At 39.1% G+C, this 18,108-nt stretch overlaps 1 protein-coding gene across 2 annotated transcripts; it reads right to left on the bottom strand.

Moving 5' to 3' along the window:
• Positions 1-458: 458 nt before the first annotated feature.
• LOC310925288 (zinc finger FYVE domain-containing protein 1) lies at positions 459-16,498 on the bottom strand. Of its 2 annotated transcripts, XM_083887197.1 has the most exons (13): positions 16,314-16,331; positions 14,499-14,589; positions 14,308-14,428; positions 13,444-13,666; positions 12,522-12,739; positions 12,315-12,421; positions 9,307-9,415; positions 9,131-9,228; positions 8,654-8,771; positions 7,823-7,993; positions 6,966-7,158; positions 6,017-6,115; positions 459-4,354 (listed from the first exon to the last, which is right to left on the bottom strand). In XM_083887197.1, the coding sequence occupies exons 3-13, from the start codon at positions 14,323-14,325 to the stop codon at positions 4,122-4,124; spliced, it is 1,587 nt and encodes a 528-aa protein (XP_083743323.1). In that variant the 5' UTR covers positions 14,326-14,428; positions 14,499-14,589; positions 16,314-16,331; the 3' UTR covers positions 459-4,121. The 2 variants fall into 2 exon arrangements, with proteins under 2 accessions (XP_083743323.1, XP_083743322.1); XM_083887196.1 differs by having other exon boundaries at positions 14,308-14,589; positions 16,314-16,498.
• Positions 16,499-18,108: the final 1,610 nt, after the last annotated feature.

The following is an 18,108-nucleotide window of genomic DNA, read 5'->3' as shown; positions in this document are numbered from 1 at the left end:
ATTACAGCATTCAATTATCATTGATTTTTTTAAATATTCAAATTATATTTGACTCCCGAAATTCGTTCCAACAGCCCAAGTGTGGTGTGACGCGTCCTCTGTATCTTCTGTCACTTGTGTCCTCAGACGAAATAAAGCAAATAAAGAAGCATTTAACTGCTGAATGACTGGGTTTTTTGAGCAGCAGAATTTACCTCTAAAATGTCAACTTCTTTGTATTTTAACAATTGCTTTTCCTTACATAGACGTAGTAAAATCCAAAACTGACATAACAGTTTAAAAAAGAGAAAAAAGGTTTAGTGTGTGTGTGACTGGAATAAAGATAAAATGTGTTGTAGGAAACAAAAATCTTATCTCTTAAAACGATGTGTAATAAAACACAACTCACTTTGTTATTCAAATTTTTATTATACAGGTTGTGCTAATGTATAAACACAAAATGATTATCACAACTATTTTTGATCAATGGTTCTTTCAGTGGTGAAGGGGCGACATTTTATTTTATTTTGTGTTATATAGTAGAAGAAGATGCAGTACTGCATATTTATCTTATACATGTGAAATCATTCCTCTCTAGAATAATTGTAAGGTCTTGACCTTACTTTGTAAAGTGCCTTAAATAATACACGCTTCAATTTGTTTGATGAATCGTTTGCTCTGAAATTCGTCATTTTTTTGTTATATGGAGCAAATAAACCAGAAAACATTCACATTTAAGAAGCGGAATGATCTGGAAAAAAGTGTCAAAACTAAAAGGAATTTTAAAATATTTAACAATAAATGTACTAATCAATGAATCATCGCAGCCCTACAAACACTGTGGAGTGAGCACAGACTGTATGTGTCAGCGCTTCTTAAAACCACAGCTGAAAAAACTCAACTATCCCTTGAATATATCCAGTGAGTTACACACAGAAAGTGAATTTGAATCACCTGTATTTTGATATAATATAACTGCCTTTAAAAACACGATGTAAAAGATTTGGCTCATGACAGTGACCACTTCTTACAAAAGAATTTCACGTTTGTTTCATATGTTGGAATGATGATCATATAAGTGTGACACCACACATCAGACTTGTTATCTTTCTATCTTTGACTTCCACAGACTCTGAAAGACTGACTCTGACAGACAGAGCTCTGCAATTAGGCACAAATAATCACCTTCAACATAACATAGAAACCCCTGAAAACAAACTTTAGTGGGTAAAGAATGAAGACTCCTGTGAAGGCACACACTACTGTAGCTCTTTCTTTTTTCTGCCCTGAGTGATACAGACACAAGCTTATAGATAACGAGAGAAGAAATGTGAAGCGTGGTGTTGGATCAACTGCAGCCGCAGTTAAACGCTCTGAAGGAGGATTTGACTGGGTGCAAGCAGAAAATCGGAGACATGGAGGAAACATCCATCAACATGGAAACGCGGATTTCGGAAATGGACACAGCAAATACAACAAACAGCTGCGTAAGGAGAAGGAAGAGGTGACGGAAAAGGCAGAGCGGCTGGAAGATAGCTACATGGCGTCACAGTTGAAAGAGTTGTTTAAAGGGAAAATCTTGCCTGAACCACAAGTGGTAGCGAGGATAATCTAAATTGGAAGAAAGACTAAAGCCAAACCAAAAAAACCTTTTATAAAAGAAGGTTTAAAAACTTTAATGAAGAGGATTATTGTAATGAAGTAAGGAATATAGATTGGTCAAAGATGATATAGGTGGAAGATCCAGATCAGGCCTTGGAAGTATTTACTAACCTGATAACACCAATTTTTGATAAACATGCTCCTGTAAAAAGGCAAACTGAGAAATGTAACTGCTCCACGGTTGGATCAAGAACTTATGATATATGAAAATATATGATACAAAGGAACAAAGCCAAGGAAGAGGCAACCAAATCTGGTGATGCAATGCAGTGGGATGTCTATCGTAAATTGAGTAATTATGTCACAAAGTTGAATAGAATGTCAAAAAGGATCTATTATCAAAATTGGATTAAAGACGCCAAATTAGACAGCAGGAAAATATGGACTACAATTAATGACTTAATGGGAAGGAAAACTCCATCTTTTTTGGAAGTGGATGGCATTTTTATTACTAAACCTATTGATGTCGCTAATTATCTAAGTGAGTATTTTAGCAATAAAATTAAAAAACTTCAAGATGGTATGGACGTTAGACATGCAAATGATAGATCATGTAAATTTAAATTAGAAAAGGTTAGTGCAGGAACAGTAGGAAAGATAATAGAAAAAAGTAATGAAAAACCATTGGGTGTCGACAACCTTGGAACAGTATTGTTGGACTTGAGCGCAGCTTTTGATATTCTTGATCATAAGTTATTATTAAAGAAACTAAGTTGCTATGGTTTTGAACAGGGAATACACTGTACATTTTAATGGTACTTTTTCTGAGATCCACTCTTATTCTCAATATTTATGAATGATTTGCCGTTGATTTTGAAGCACGCCACCATGGCGATATATGCAGATGATTCTACAGTATATGCGTTTGCACAAAATCCTGGAGAACTAAGTAAAATCTTGAATAAGGAATTACAGTTAATTGAGGAATGCTCAGGGTTAATAAAATGGTTATAAATACAGACAAAATATGTGTTAAATGATGTACCTAAGCTTAACTTAAATATAGGAAGTAAAGATGTTGAACAAGTAATAGATGTTAAGCTAATGGGACTCACAATTGATGATAAAATGTCTTGGAACAGACACATAGACCAAATATTGGTAAAAATGGGCAGAAGTATGGCTGCTGTAAAGAGTTGTAGGAAGTTATTGCCAAGTTGGTTAATTAAAGATTAGTACAGGTATTAGACAAGAGTAAGTTTGATGAATAATAGTTTGGCCTGGTTAAGTGTGAAAAGTAGGTTACACTATTATTTACTTAGTTTTATTAGAAATAGGGTTAGAACCAAAGTCTCTGAAATATTGTATTGTAATCAGTCTTTTTTTTCTGACACAGATGAATACTCTGGACAGTCTCCGTGTAGAACTAGGTTAAGACAGAGGACAGTGCATTATCGAGCGATGGTGGCATGGAATTCACTACCAGGATTTTTGATTTCTGAAAGTGATAAAAAAAAAAGTTAAGATTGCGCTTGTTTACATAAGAAAAGTTTTAGAACATTTCTGCCATAATGATCCTAAAAATGTGACTGAGCCAATTTCCTTTTTTTTAAATTCAGTAGATAATAATTAAGAGCGACCGTATGTATTACAAGTTTTGAGTTTATGTTGGCTGTTGTGCAACGTATTTTTGTTTTGCTTTTTTGTTCTATGAATGTTTTCAGGTTTGTTGTATTATTGTAATCTATATAAATATTAGGTATGTTTGTAAACCAGCTAATGTACGATTCTTATGAAATTGTAGTAGCAACTGTCTAAGACAGAAGCTAATGGGGATCTTAATAAACAAACAAACTGTGGTTCCATCATTACCATACAGCTCTGTGCTCAGCTATGCATACATTACATGGGACGGTTCAGGAGAGGAGTCCGAGCAACCTCAACTCTTAGAAGACTGAAGAGAGTTGAATGTAATTGCGGTTGTGGCTTCACAATAGGAAATTTAAACGTTTAAGTTTCCTTTCATTCTAAAGTCAATGCATCTCTTTTAGCTGTTGTGATTCTTTACAAGTAACTTAATGTACAGATTAAGAACATGGAGTCTGCTGCACCGCTGTGAAAAAGCCAATGAGATGGAGGCTGTGATGATCCACTGTTTTCAGTGGGGGGGGGGGGGGGGGGTGATTCAAACATGCTCTGGAACACTTTCATTTTATATCCAAGTATTAACAGCCTTTCACAGCACACATGTCCATGGAGCAGTGCATTAGTGAAACTGAGAGGAGTCTATATTATCTGCATGGAGGTGATTGAAATGTTTTTTGCATATTTGTGTGCTTAGAGGAAAAACGATTACTGCGATAGCTCTGAGTTATATTGGAAGCAGTGTGCCTGTCATTTGAAAACATGTTGGTAACTCGATTACATTCAGCTCTATTACCGTTAAGTCCATCCTGAAGTCACAAGTGCCCGAACTCACAGTTTTGGTTTCTCATCATAGGAAGACTTATTGCAACTGTTGATAGGTTGTGATGTCATGATCACAGAGCATCTGTGCGGGCGTGGCAGCTGTCACACACTCTGACGGGATGGTCCCAGCCTCGGGAAGGCACAGGCCTGATGTGTGTGGAGCAGGGTCCGCACACACCCTGTCCACATGCCCTGCAGTGGTGCTTGGACATGACTGGTGTGAAGGTTTTGGAGCACTGGTGACACTGAGTGATGTCATAGTCTGGCACCCAGTAGTCTGGTCGAGCCACTTCTTTCACGAAACCTGAGGGGAGTGCACAGTATAGGGTAAATGATCCATTTATGATTCAGTTTTCAGTTCCTATGGAATTATATAGAGGACCCTGAGCTTTATTAACATATATGGCTCAAATTCCTCAGCAGCCCTTAACGCTCAGATGATGGACAGCATTAAATCCCATTAAATATTTATTTATGGTATTAAAGTTTAAGGTGTTCAATCAAATTGGTCCTGTGCCTTAGTATTATTATGAATACTAAAAGCATTTACTGTTGTCAGAACAAAAGAGTGGAATTGTTGTAACATAGCTGTCATATATAACAAGAGAAACATATCACCCATACTTTGGGCAATATGGCTTCTAAATAATATCTTAATATTTTATAATAGAGATGTATGTGGATTTAAAGTTTGTTTCTCTGGACTCATAAAAACCACATTGAAAATAAAATCTCTCCTGTTTATGATTTGCATTACATGATCTTAAAATACATTTACAACCTTTAACTAATTCACTTAAGATAATACCTGCTTTATTTATTTGGCTTTTAATGTTAAATGAAGGATAATGGTTTAGGTATGACGCATACACACATGGAACAAATGGATTTCCAGTACAAGTGTGGATATTTTCAAAACATGCTCAACGGTAACCCACACTAATGCAGAGCAGAACTTAATCACATATCCTCGATTACCCTGACAACTATCAGCTACGTCTCACATGTTGTTGTCGAGCTGTTAGCATGATTTTAACATCTATCGTGAGCACAGACAGGCCTTGTATGGAGAGAAACCACTGAGCTCCTTTAGCTCTGCTGTTTGAGAAAACACGGTTTCCCAGTGAATTAATTTTTTTTTTTGCTTATTTAGCATACTTTTGATGTGCTGAATCCAAAAATCACATTAGTTTTGCTCAATCAGGTCAACTTTCTGAACAAAGCTAAATATTTGTTTTTAATGTTTTTGTTTACATATACAGGTATTTTCATATGATGCAAAATTATTTTATATTTCTCGCAATAAACACATTCTGAAGATTTTGCATGTGCCAACTTATGTTTTTTTTTTTTTAATTAGAAATGAAAGAAATGGCTTGAACAAGACGAAATAAGCTTAATAAGGCTAAATAAAACTAAGCCTGAAATATTCTGCTACATCTGCAGTGAATATACCATTGTTCCTAACAGGAATCTGTTAGAAAACGATTTTTTCTCCTGAAACCTTTTTTAGATGAGAAATATTTAACGAAAATCAACTGATCATGTCACAAAAATTTTACCAATTCGGTCAAATTAGCATAAAACCCGGAACTGATTGAGAAAAATGGACGTCATTTTTGGAGTCAGCAGTGCAAAATGGTCCTAATTCAGTTGAAAAGACATAGAAAACTTAAAAAAAAATTGTAACCCAGTGTTATCAATCCAACAGTCTTTCAAACCAGGAATAGCCATCACAGATACCTGATCATAATATGATGATACCAAAAGATCATATCTTGTCTCATGTCACGAAATAGATAATATCCATATATTACCCAGTCACTTTAACATAATGATAATAATAGTTTCAGTTGGTGAATCAGACGTTAATATGATAATCCTATGAAGTATAGGATTTTGCTGTATAAAATCATTGAAAAGAAAGATCGGGAAACTACAGAGATAGGGTGTGAGCTGCACTCACAGATAGGATAGTCTGCAGCTGTGGTCACTAAGTCCAGTGTAGTCTGAGCCACCTCTGTCACCCGGCGAGCTATTAGACCACGAGGCTCCACCTTACACACTGAACAACATCAAACAGAGAAAGACGCAGTATAGTTATAACAGACATCTGTTAACTCAACTAGTCTATATTGCAATATTAAAATATTCCTATTAAGTTTGTTGAACCTGTTCAATGTACTGAAGTTTTCTCTGACCGACAGACAAGTTTTTTTTTACATTTGTTTGTATCTTTGGTGGGCCCACGGTTGGTGTAGTGGTTAGCACTCTTGCCTTTGCAGCAAGAAGAAGACCCGGGTTCCTGGGTTCGAGCCCCGTTTGGAACAACTTCGGAACAAGAGCCTTTCTGCAAGGAGTTTGCATGTTCTCCCCGTTTGTGCGTGGGTTTTCTCCGGCTTCTCCAGCTTCCTCCCACAGTCCAAAAAAATGTCTCTATATTTGGCCCTGTGATGGACTGGTGAACTGTCCAGGGTGTACCCCGCCCTATCGCCCAATGTCAGCTGAGATTGCACCCCCCGCATGCTGTGCCAAGTCCTCTGGTGGAGGATAAAGCGGTAGATAATGGATGCATCTTTGGTTTTTCAAATAGATAACGTCTACATTCGACTTCTAGAAACTCGCTAAATCTCCATACTTTGCTTTGTACATGTATTGCACTGCATTGTAATCTACCAAACCTTGAAATTTCCGCAGATGGATGGAGGATTTGTCGAGTTTTTCTGTAATAAGAAAATAGGGTTTGCATTTGTTTGTTTCATCAGCTAAAGCTGACATGAATTTTTAAGATGAGCCTTTTTGTTTGTGGCTAAAATCTCTTCCCTTGTGTCCCCACTAGATATCAGAACATCAGAAAAATACATTTTAATAACTTTGCCTTTTTTCCAAGAATAATTTGTTGTGTTTAAACATACTCTGACTGCCACTGTCAGCTGGGCCTCCCTGGCGGTAGCAGGCTTTGCACACCCTGACAGGACCACTACCCCAACCCCGCTCTGGGACCGGCATCCTGTGGCTGGAGCACGGATGGCAGAAACCCTCTCCACAGGCTCGACAGTGGTGTTTCCTCTCTCCCTCCTCAAACACCTTCTGACAGCCATGACAGGCCTGAGGAGGAGGATAGACATGATCAGTATCACAGATGCTGAGGGAATAAGTGATTGAAAACAATTGTATGCCAACTATATGGTAACAGTAAGTAATAATATTATAAAGTAAGTAATAGCAGCTGAATTTATTTTTATGTGCTGTGTGTTTCAGCTTAAAGGGGAAATAAGTAGTTTATAGTGCCATCTAGAGGAGAGGCTGAAATTTACAACGAAGACCTGCTGCTCTGCTCACCCCCTCCCTTCCCTGAGCGCTACGGTATCCGCAGCTGGTCAAATGTCGTCCTCGTTGTCTTTCTCCGTGTCAGCAGATGAGGTTCGTGAGGCGAGGGAGAGGGCGAGCTACCGCGGCCGTAGCAGACGAAGCGGAGAGAGTGGAGGCGGGACTTCCGCTACAAGTAAAGAGACGCTTGTTTTGTTCTCTCGCGTTTGTCCTTACAGGCTCCGGTAGAAACATGGCGTCTCGCTGCTAACAGTGGCTATGCAACCGCGGCCCGCGACCATGTTATTTTACATGTCTTTTTGAAACACTACGAAAATGAAACAACAACTATTATACAGCGACTAGACAATGCAGGAGCACATCATATGTATAAAAAAGTGGATTTTGGGTTATATAAACCCATAAATACTACACAGTGTCCCTTTAAGTTCTACCAACTCACAGTGATCTCTACATTGGGTCTCCAGTAAGGAGGTGCCACCTGGTCAGTGAGCCAAGCGGTGACAGCTTTGGTGGGGCCAGTGCTGTACTCTGACACTGACTGAATAACGTAGTTCATCCCGTCCAGGATCCTCTGAGCAGCATTCTGATGGTTGGCCAGGAACGTGTCCGACTGGAAGAAAGAGGGGCATGAAAAAAATGGTGCAGAGGGTTAAAGGGTAAATACATGTTTTTTAAAGCCAGTAAGTGAGAACAAACAGTGAGAGCAAAAGAATATGAATCTGTGCCGCGACCGGGAACAGGGATGTGTGGTCAGGGGGGGGCAGTTGAGGCAAAAATAATAAAAAATAATAATGATAACATAAAATGCTGTCTCTCTGCATGTCACTGATATAATGTTTGCAGACACGTTCATTATACACCCGGACTTTGCACAGTCTGGCTATTATCTTTAATGGATGTCCATCAATACAATCATCTTCTACAGCTTACCCGAGTCGGTCACAGAACTATTAGTGTCATCAAGATTCCACGTGTTTAACAGATCAAAAAGCCATATTTTCTACCATATTATCACAACAGTTAAGTTTCAAAACAGATGATAGACATTTATCCAAATATACTGTCCAATAATTAAAGATTAAGATATGCTCCTAACTGAAAAAAAAAAGTGAATTGATAGATGTTTGCTCAGGTGACATCCAAAGTGCAAAGATAGTCTGTATGTCAGACGCTATTGAAAAAAACAAAGCTCTCCCCGAGCAGCCACGATCAGCCATTCTACCTGGGTCGACACAACATGATGATGAAGCAAGTGAATGGAGATACTTACGCCCTCCCAGACATGCTTGACCTCAGATCGCACCACATTGCTCTCCGGGTCCTGGTTTCCCATCCAGTACTGTCTGCTGCGGTAGATGACGCCACAACTTGCACACTCCAACACATAGCTGAGGGGGGGTGGGTAGGAAACAGACAGTTGATGAGATGCAATGTACTATATACAGTATACAGGAGTGTCCCTTACAACTTACACTAAAATATAAGCCAATTCCTTAACTTTCTGTCAGTTGTCGCAAAGCGGGCTTTTTAAGTTAAATTAGGGATTAACACTTCCGATAAATCAAAAGCAGTCTTTTAGTAGTTGTTACAAATTCATTAAAATTACATATACAACGCATACACAAGGTGTTGTATGGCAGTAAAATTCATGCAATATAGACCTCACTATTTCACCTCACCACCCCACCCTAAATCAATTCCATTTTACAGCCCTCATAAATGTGTGTGTGTGTGTGTGTGTACTCACCCTGACCAAGCATATTTGGCCAGCCCAAACCATGGGTTGTCACTGGAAGCTGATGTCTTGGGCACAACTATCACCTCTCTGCCTCCTTCATAACATCGCTACAACAGAGAGCATGAATGAATGGGTTTATAAGAACAATATCAGTGAAAAGTGTTAGTGTCAGAAGTCACTCTTACTTTACAGATGAGGACCTTGTTGTTGTACTGATGAGCAAACTGGCAGAGTCCATCTGCCATGTGAGGGACCCTGTCCCTCAGATGGTTCATTCCATTTTTACAGCGAACACTGGAGGCGAGAGAGAGAAAACCCTGATGACCCCACATGGCAGAGACAGGTTTTGTCGTGAAATGGGTCGCAATTTCTCACACTCTTCACCCAATCATTTTGTTTTTCTGAATATCATGTTTTTGATGTATATTATTAAATAGATATTAGGTATAAACTTAGCAGAAACAAACAGTGAGAAGTTACTTAATTTTGGTCCCAAGTGTTTGTAAATATAAGTCTTCCATGGCATTGTGTTTTAATACATTTAGATTTTAGTGAATTGTCAGGCACCTTGGTTGACCAGGACAAATTCCCTCAAATTCAAGAATGTTAGCTTAAGATGGAAGGGCGACTCGTAAAACCTGCTTCACCCTGGCAGGATTGTAGCTCTGCATCTGGACAAGTGATTGTACTTGGCAGGTCAGTCTTTGGAATTTTTTTTAATGAGCCAGAGATTTTGGAATTTGCCTGTCCCAGGCATCACATAATTTGCTCTCTCTTGCTTAAAGTCACTCGCTCATTGTTCTGAACAGAATCCCACATCAACAGCTAGGAGAGACAGTGGATGACAGGGATGGGAAATTCACAACATTGACACATGGACCTCGACAATCGACTCTCAAAATTTTTGAGAGTCGAGGTCCATGTGTAAATTTTTTTGCAATGCGGGGGTGGAAACTATTCTACAGTGTACTACTTCGTTTTAGGCTCAAACACATGGCTGTAATGTCCAATGTTGACCATCAAAGCAGCAATAATAAAAATGAGGGGCAAAAAAAGAAAAAAGAAAAAAAAGCAGAGTGGAGAGTTTTCTCCGCTGGCACAGGTGTGTCGCCAGAAGGCTCAGGTTTTTGAACGTGCGCTTGTTGTGTCCACCAGAGTGCAGGATCTTGACTGGGTGAGATGCCGTCTTCATTCGTGTAGACGGCTTATTGTTGTGTCCCCCACCACCGTCCTAAACATTAGCGCAAGCTTGTTCGCACTGCACGCACGCTTGGACACGCACAGCCACTGGAAAGAACAGCTGTTGTCCACATGTAGGCTAACGTTACAGGTGACTGACCACACACTCATCCTGCAAACCAGCCTTTGAGCACCACGGACAGCGGCCGAAGCTCCACAGTTAGCCCTCACCTATTCCATTCACAAAAACGGTGACTCGTTCTCCTCAATGCCCGCACCATCATCTGAGAGCACAAGGAGCCTGGACAGCAGGCTCACCTTTCTGTGCACAGCTTACTTAACCTTGTTGGCCGTGAACTCCTGTTTTGTCGTTTGGTCGTGTTTGTGACACTTCAACTCTTTTTAAATTTTTTAACCAAATACCTCTGATATGAACTAGAATTTTGTCTTGATTTGGTTTATGAATTGAATTAAATTGTTGTATATTGCTGCTTTTCCAGTACCCAGTTCCAGCACGCCTCGCCTCGGCTCAACTCCGTCTGACAGTCACTGAACTGAAATAAAACGCTGCCAGCCATCGCGGAGTCCAGATACACCAGACTCCTCTGTTAAATCACGAGATTTTAGACATTTCTTTGCTATTTAATGGAGATCTACACATGTCTACAGGATTTTGAAGTCTTTTTATCTGATCTACAGTTAGGTAGTGTTTGTTTGATTCTCTTGCCGAGTCGCGCCGTGGTTGAGTCGAGCTATGTTGGAACTGGATATTGGAAAAGCAAGAGCGAGAGAGATGGAGGTATCGGTGAATCTGAGTGAGTGTGTATATGTGTGTATGCGAGAGAGAAGGCTCTTTTCTGTACTTGGACCCAGAGCAGGAGAACTACTCGGGCTGCTAATCCTGAGAAAGGAAGTGTTTCCATCTTCACCAATCTGGGACCTTTCATTGTGATAATTTTGTCTGCTTTTCAGGTGGTTTTCATGTGCTCTCTGTCCGCTGGCTCACCTGTGTGTGCACTGTCTGTGTGTGTGCTCATCGGGGTGGAAGTCCACTGTGTGCGATAAAGAGTGCAGAGGAGAATTGTAAATGTGCAACCATGTAGATATGGAAATTATATGCTGTTGTGTAAATGAGATAAATAACCTAAGTATTTAGTTTGTTTCATAAAAGGACAAGGTATAGACCTGTTCTATAGGGATTCTGTTGTGATCTGGTGCTATATAAAAGATATAATATTCAAAAATTAACTTGACTTTCAAGGGGGGCAGAGGTGCTGTTGGGGGGTGGGGCTCTGCTAATATAATGGAAACACAGTTTAATAATACCATTACAGCAAAAATGTATGGACCTCATTTTGACTGTGAACAAAAAACAACATTAGATACGACTGCATATTTAAACTACTGCTGCTCCAAATGCATTTTCTTATTTTAGTTTTTTTACACTTGAAACATTTTGGTTCAACATCAATAGTACTTGTGTTAGTTCTTTAGTGTTGAAGGAGCTATGTTTCTCTTCCTCCTCTACTCTACTTTTGTTGTCATCGCTTATCTTTAAGTATTTCCAAACTGCTGACATTGCAAAACAGCCGCTTATTGCTGCTCACCTCACTCGACGATACCAAAAGAGGCATCAGGTGCAGTGGTCCAATGGTGTACAATGCCGACATTTGCAGCTCAAAAAGTTGACACAGTCATCCCCAACATTTGTAATAAGTGATAACAAAGCTTGGCACTACCCCTCTGTCTTTTTGTGAGTATTATCATTATTGTTCTTATAATTCAGACTATTTTCGTTGAATTTTGAAGAGGAATGTGGTGCCCGTGTGGTCTAAAACTGATGTTGACAAGTTTTATTTTGTTTATCATTTAACTCTGGACTGATTCATTTTTTTTATGTTTCTGTAAAAACTTCCAGCACCAACTGAGACTTTCAGTCTGTGTAAACAACAGAAGTGCTCGGAAAATAGCAAATCATTCACTACACATGCATCTAGTGTGAAACAGGCCTTACTTGCAGCTGAGGCAGAGAGCAGAGCAGGTGAAGTACTCATCAGGGAAGAAGGAGTGCAGGGTCATGTCACTGTCAGACAGTTCCCCACAGAAACGCTCACTCAGAGCCTGCGGAAACAACGAGCCAAGGTTTTTTCATCTCTCTGGTGAATTTCTCTCCAACTTCACTTTTGTGCATTAAAAACTACAGGTGCCACCAACTACTTACTTCCAGTGCTTGAAACACTATCCCAGGCTGTCGAGGTGAGCGTGTGTGAGTGTTTTTCACTTGTTGGCTAACGGCCTCCAGCAGGGTGTTGTAGTTCGTAGGCGGTGTGATGGTCTGAGTGCCTATGTACTGAACTGAGCTGAAGGCCTCCATCCCTAAACCCAGGTCATGAAAACGCTTCTTGAGTAGTGTATCGGCATGGCCTGCCACCTTGGAGTCTGCAAGGAAAATCAAGAAATCACAGAGCAAGATATTAAATCGAGTGCATCTTTCAAAAGGGTAAAAAAATGGTCAATAGTGATCATTGAGGCTGATGGCCAGATTGGACTAACTAATTAAATTAACCATTCAAAACCAAATTAATCATGGCTGATGAGCCTTCTTACAAAGTGAATCCACATAGGCTTCAAAAGTCAGCCTGTCATCAAACACAGTTCCCAGGTATTTATTCTGGTTCACCTTAAATAATCACAGGTAAGGTGACTGTACTGTCTTTTCTAAAATCAATAATCATCTCCTTTGTCTTTGAAACATTTATCTTTAAGGAGCACTCACACCAGTTGGTGAAATCCCTGACCACTGACCCACGATCAGGGTCATCACTATTGAGCAGGGACAGGATGACTGAGTCATCGGCGAACTTTAAAATATGACTAGAGAAACATATAATCATATGTCATAATAATCATAATCTCAATATTGAAAACAAATGTGAAGTTATGTAGTGTTTACAAATAACCATATCATTCAAATTTCAAGAACAACTGACATTTTCTTAAATATATATTTAATTTACTTTTAAATTAAATCAAAACAATCTATATTTCCATGACTTTGATAAATAGAAGAATTTGATCTGGCCCATCTGCAATATCACTCACTCTGTGAAGCATTATGCATTTGGATGATTTATTTCCCCTACCGTGACCCAGCAACTGAGTGTGTGTTGTCTCTTGGAAGATGATTACAGCGGGCCCAAGAGAAGAGAGAGGTACATCCAGACCACAGCGACTAGAGAGGGCCCTGAGCTCCGGGGTGAAATGCTTCAGATAAGCCCCAGAGGCGCTACTCAGGAAGTGGAACATGTCGTTGTGGAGGCGCTCAGCTCTGGTCCGATAGATGACAATATCAGACACTGCTAATACCTTAAAGACAGGAAAATGTAAGACATTTTGATTATTAAAGTAATGGATTAATCGGTTTGAGTGTATAATTGATATTAATGTTATTGTTGTTATTATTATATAACAATATATATGGTAGTAAATGTATGGTGGTGGTGATGGTGGTGACAACTGTGATACTTCCTGTCACTCCAATTTATAACCTTATGATTTGACCACTTTTGTAATTACCAAAAGTTGTTATTATATTATTGGCTATTGGTATTATTATTATTATTTGTTTACAATGCGTTCTTGAGTGCTGGGCCCCCTGACACACATTGAGAGGTGTGGCCCCTCTCTGAGTCTTTCAAGTGTATCTTCTATTCCCCTGAGCAGGAGCCAAAGATTGAGAGGGGCTAAGTGAATCAATGAACTACTGATGCAGCTGTGACAAGAAATAAGATTTTAACTGTTAGAAAAGGGAAATCATGTGGGGATCAGTGTTAATATTGTGGCAATGACTACAAATAAAATCACTGTATGGGTGAACTTTCAGTTCACTGTGAAACTGCAGCATGACATAAGATATCAGTTTTGAAGGAAATCTATTAGCTGTGTGAATGATCAAATCATTCAGAACACATTGACTCATATGAACTTAGAAGTGAACACAAAATTACCTTCAACAGCAGGCGCATTCTCTGGTTCTGATTCGCTGCAGCTCCCAAAAGACCTTCAGTGTCGAGGGCGACCAGTCTGAGAGTGGGGTTATACGCAGCCCACACTCCCACTGTACATGAGCTGGGGGACTTTGAGGTGAAGAACACACTCTCACCCTCGAACAGAATGTGATTGAGGGTGTGGGACTTACCATCTCCTGTGTTACCAAAGATGGAAATGACTTTGACACCTGCAACATCCCCACACTTGAGTCTGTCCACAAAGTCAGACTCATCACGGACCTGGAGGGAGGAGGAGGAGGAGGAGGAGGACATGAAGCATGGACTATAAAATAACATCCTGCTAACTTCACTGAAATAAAGACAAGCATTATTGGATTTGTGTGAGTGAGTTGACAAGACTTTGACTGGCTGAAAATAAATGAGAACATAACTTTTATATCATTCAATATCACTATAATGTATAACAATACATCAAATAATTATTTCTGGTTTATAAATAATATCTGGATAATTTTAGGTTATGAGGTATATGGGGATATAAAACTGCACACAGGTTATTTCTCTGAGCTCATGAAAAGTGAAATATGTGTGCTTCTCAAATACAATACACTGTAAATACACTCAATACACACAATACAATAAAATATCTACAGTTTAAGAACTGTATTACTGTACTAAAATGTAAGTAATTACCTTTCATTTCAGATCATTCATTCATCTTCTATCACTTTATCCTCTATATGAGGATACCAGGTTCTTGTATTTGCATTTTTTAATGTTAATTGAAGGATATTTAAGTGTGTGGTGAAACAATGAAATTGACAATACATATGGTTGAATTCGACTATAAAACAAACAATTAGACTTAATATTAAATAGGTTGACATCATTTCATAAATTCCATCCATTTTTCTTTAATATTATAATACATTGTTATTAGTGTATTTTACTAATTTATACATTACATACTGTATATGATGATCAGTGCAACAGAAAAATCACAACAGATAACTTATCATGATGATATCCATAATCTAAGATGATATCTTGTCTCATGTCATGACATAGACAAAGTATCAATATACTGCTCATCCCTACTGCTGGTACATGAGATTATATAAAATCATTTTCTTCTTCATCTTTCAGATTCTCTCTTTAAGGGTCGCCACCACGGATCATCTACCTCCATCTTGCCCTGTCCCTTGTGTCCACCTCTGATACTGCAACTGTCCCTCGTGTCCACCTTCACAACAGCCATAACCTTCTCTGTACAGTCAGTATTTCAAGCATTTTAAACACTTTGTGCGAAATGCAAAGTGAAAAATGTGTTTTCAAACCTTGAAAACACATTTTCAAAGACATCAAGCACTCGTATGGACCCTGCTTTTGGATTGTACCACTCTCTTCAAGCCAAACATCATTCTGCACTCTCTTCTTCACCTCTCTTGTGCATTGTCTATTGCTTTGGATGGTTGACCCCAGGTATTTGAACTCAACACCTTCATTATATTAATTCACTAGGTCTCTTCTCTCCAGGCTCTCTTCCACCTGTCCCTTACTCTCCCTACAGATTACAATACTAATTTTACAGGACTTTGTAATATACAGGCTCTCTATATTAGCATTGTTCAGTTGTGTCTTGCGTACTTGCTAGGCCACTTGTATGAGAATAGAAATAATAATTATAGACCCCAGGAGTAGCAACAACACTTTCCTGCATGACTCACCAGGGAACTTCCCAGTGAGACACAACTGTACTCCGTGTTCTGTCTCTGTACATGGCTATGAGCTATATAACCTTTGTTTACCATGACCACGGTTGATTAGCAAACACAAGATCTAATCCCGTCAATGTTGGTATTGAATACACTATATTGGTACTTATCGGCACTGTACCTGATTGTAGTAGTGACAATAGATTGTTGGCATTGGCCTCCATTAGCATGTTTTTAGCATGCTAACATTTAGCAACCCTTAGCTCAGCTAACGTTAGCTAACTTTACCTGTAGGTTTTCTTGTTCATCCACCAGCAGGAAGCTCCGGGCGCCGCCTGGAAGCTCCTCTGGAAGCTCCTGTGGCTTCTTTGACTCGGTCGACAAACTGTCCATTTCCTTCATCAGTATCTCGGACATTATTTTTGAGCTGGTCACATCTTAGTGACGGTGACGGACGAAAAGTTTAACACGACTCCAACACGAACCACAACAACAACAGCGCGTGTGTTAGCGACGCTGTGGGAGGAGCTAAGGACGTGACGTAAGACGCACCGCAACAGGCCCCAAGTGCACGAGCACCATCGTGTGGTAAATATTAGGAACAAGCCTTAACTCTAATCTATTCTATTCTATTCTATTCTATTTTATTCTATTCTATTCTATTCTATTCTAACTATAGAAATCATGAAATAAAGAGGAATGACACATATTAGATGACACATGGGTTATGCTTTAGAACGCTTAGCTTGATTCTAAACACAGTCTGTTCCACCAAATAAAGATCAACATTTGTGTTTAGATTTGAATGCAGCAACACAATCTGTGGTATTCATTATATGTATTATTTAACCCTAACCCTAAACCTGACAGAGGCACTTCAGGCTCATTGGAGTTGCTTGCTAATGTTAATTAAATATTTGTCAGCACTGATCTATAATTATCACAAGACAAGAGATTCCTTCATTACTGCTTTGGTTGAGTTTTACAGCCTTTCTTCCTTCCTTAAGTTCAATTCTTAGTACTACACGGACCACCACCATTTAAATAATTTAAAAACGTATAATAATTTAAACAATATACTGTGCAACACTATAAATATGTGTGTGTGTGTGTGTGTGTGTGTGTGTGTGTGTGTGTGTGTGTGTGTGTGTGTGTGTGTGTGTGTGTGTGTGTGTGTGCATATATATGGGGTCACAGTCTTTCTCTGGGACAATTTGTCTGAAAGAATCAATGTAAGGTCTACTTCCTGCCCATTGCCCATAATTAATGAATAATTAAAGCTGCTCAGTGCAAGGCTCCCTGACATAGATAATATAACATTAACCACTTCTAATGTATGGTTACATAGACACATTGTCCCTTAATTTGCCCTAAAATAGACAACATTAACATGTTTAATTGCCCACAACTTAATATGACACAGTTTTCTAACATTCGTGCAGTGTGCATTTGACCCACATTATGTCTGATTGTGAGATTTACATAAGTAAACCTCACCTAACCATTAATAACCTAATCTAACCCTGAATATACCTAACCTAACCAGAATAAACCTATTTTAACCTAATCTAACCCTGAATATACCTAACCACACACCTAAACCTAACCTAGAATAAACCTATCCTAGAATAAACCTAATTTAACCTAATCTAACCCTGAATATATCTAACCACACCTAAACCTATCCTAGAATAAACCCAATTTAACCTAATCTAACCCGGAATATACCTAACCTAGAATAAACCTATCCTAGAATAAACCTAACTTTACCTAACCTAAGATAAGGTAAGCTAAACTAAGATAAGCTAAAGTGTATCAAACAATGATGATTAGTCCTCGGATAACCTCGCCCATCCTTGTGTCCAGACATTCAGACATTAGTCCATGACAGAGGCGGATCCACAGTCTGACAGAACAACTGTGGAACATCTGCTTAGGATCCGGATTTTCGGGCTTGGATTTGCCTTTTCATTCCGAGGCGGGGCTGTAGTCCACTGAGAGCGCTGTCCCCGCCGGTACTTGTAGTGCTCACCTCCTCGGCATGTTTCATGTTGACATGCGTAAAAAACTACACTTCCCCAAA

Source organism: Microchirus variegatus, assembly GCF_963457635.1.
Source record: "Microchirus variegatus genome assembly, chromosome: 3".
NCBI classification, from domain to species: Eukaryota; Metazoa; Chordata; class Actinopteri; order Pleuronectiformes; family Soleidae; genus Microchirus; species Microchirus variegatus.
This window is presented reverse-complemented; position numbering and strand designations above follow the sequence as displayed.

Excerpts from the sequence above, each read along its gene's own strand:
- LOC310925288 (XM_083887196.1), bottom strand. The coding sequence starts at position 16,442 with ATGTCCGAGATACTGATGAAGGAAATGGACAGTTTGTCGACCGAGTCA. Across the intron at positions 13,667-14,307 it reads GAATGCGCCTGCTGTTGAAG|GTATTAGCAGTGTCTGATAT; the intron begins GTAATTTTGTGT and ends CCTGTCTTTAAG. Across the intron at positions 7,159-7,822 it reads GACCCAATGTAGAGATCACT|GCCTGTCATGGCTGTCAGAA; the intron begins GTGAGTTGGTAG and ends CCTCCTCCTCAG.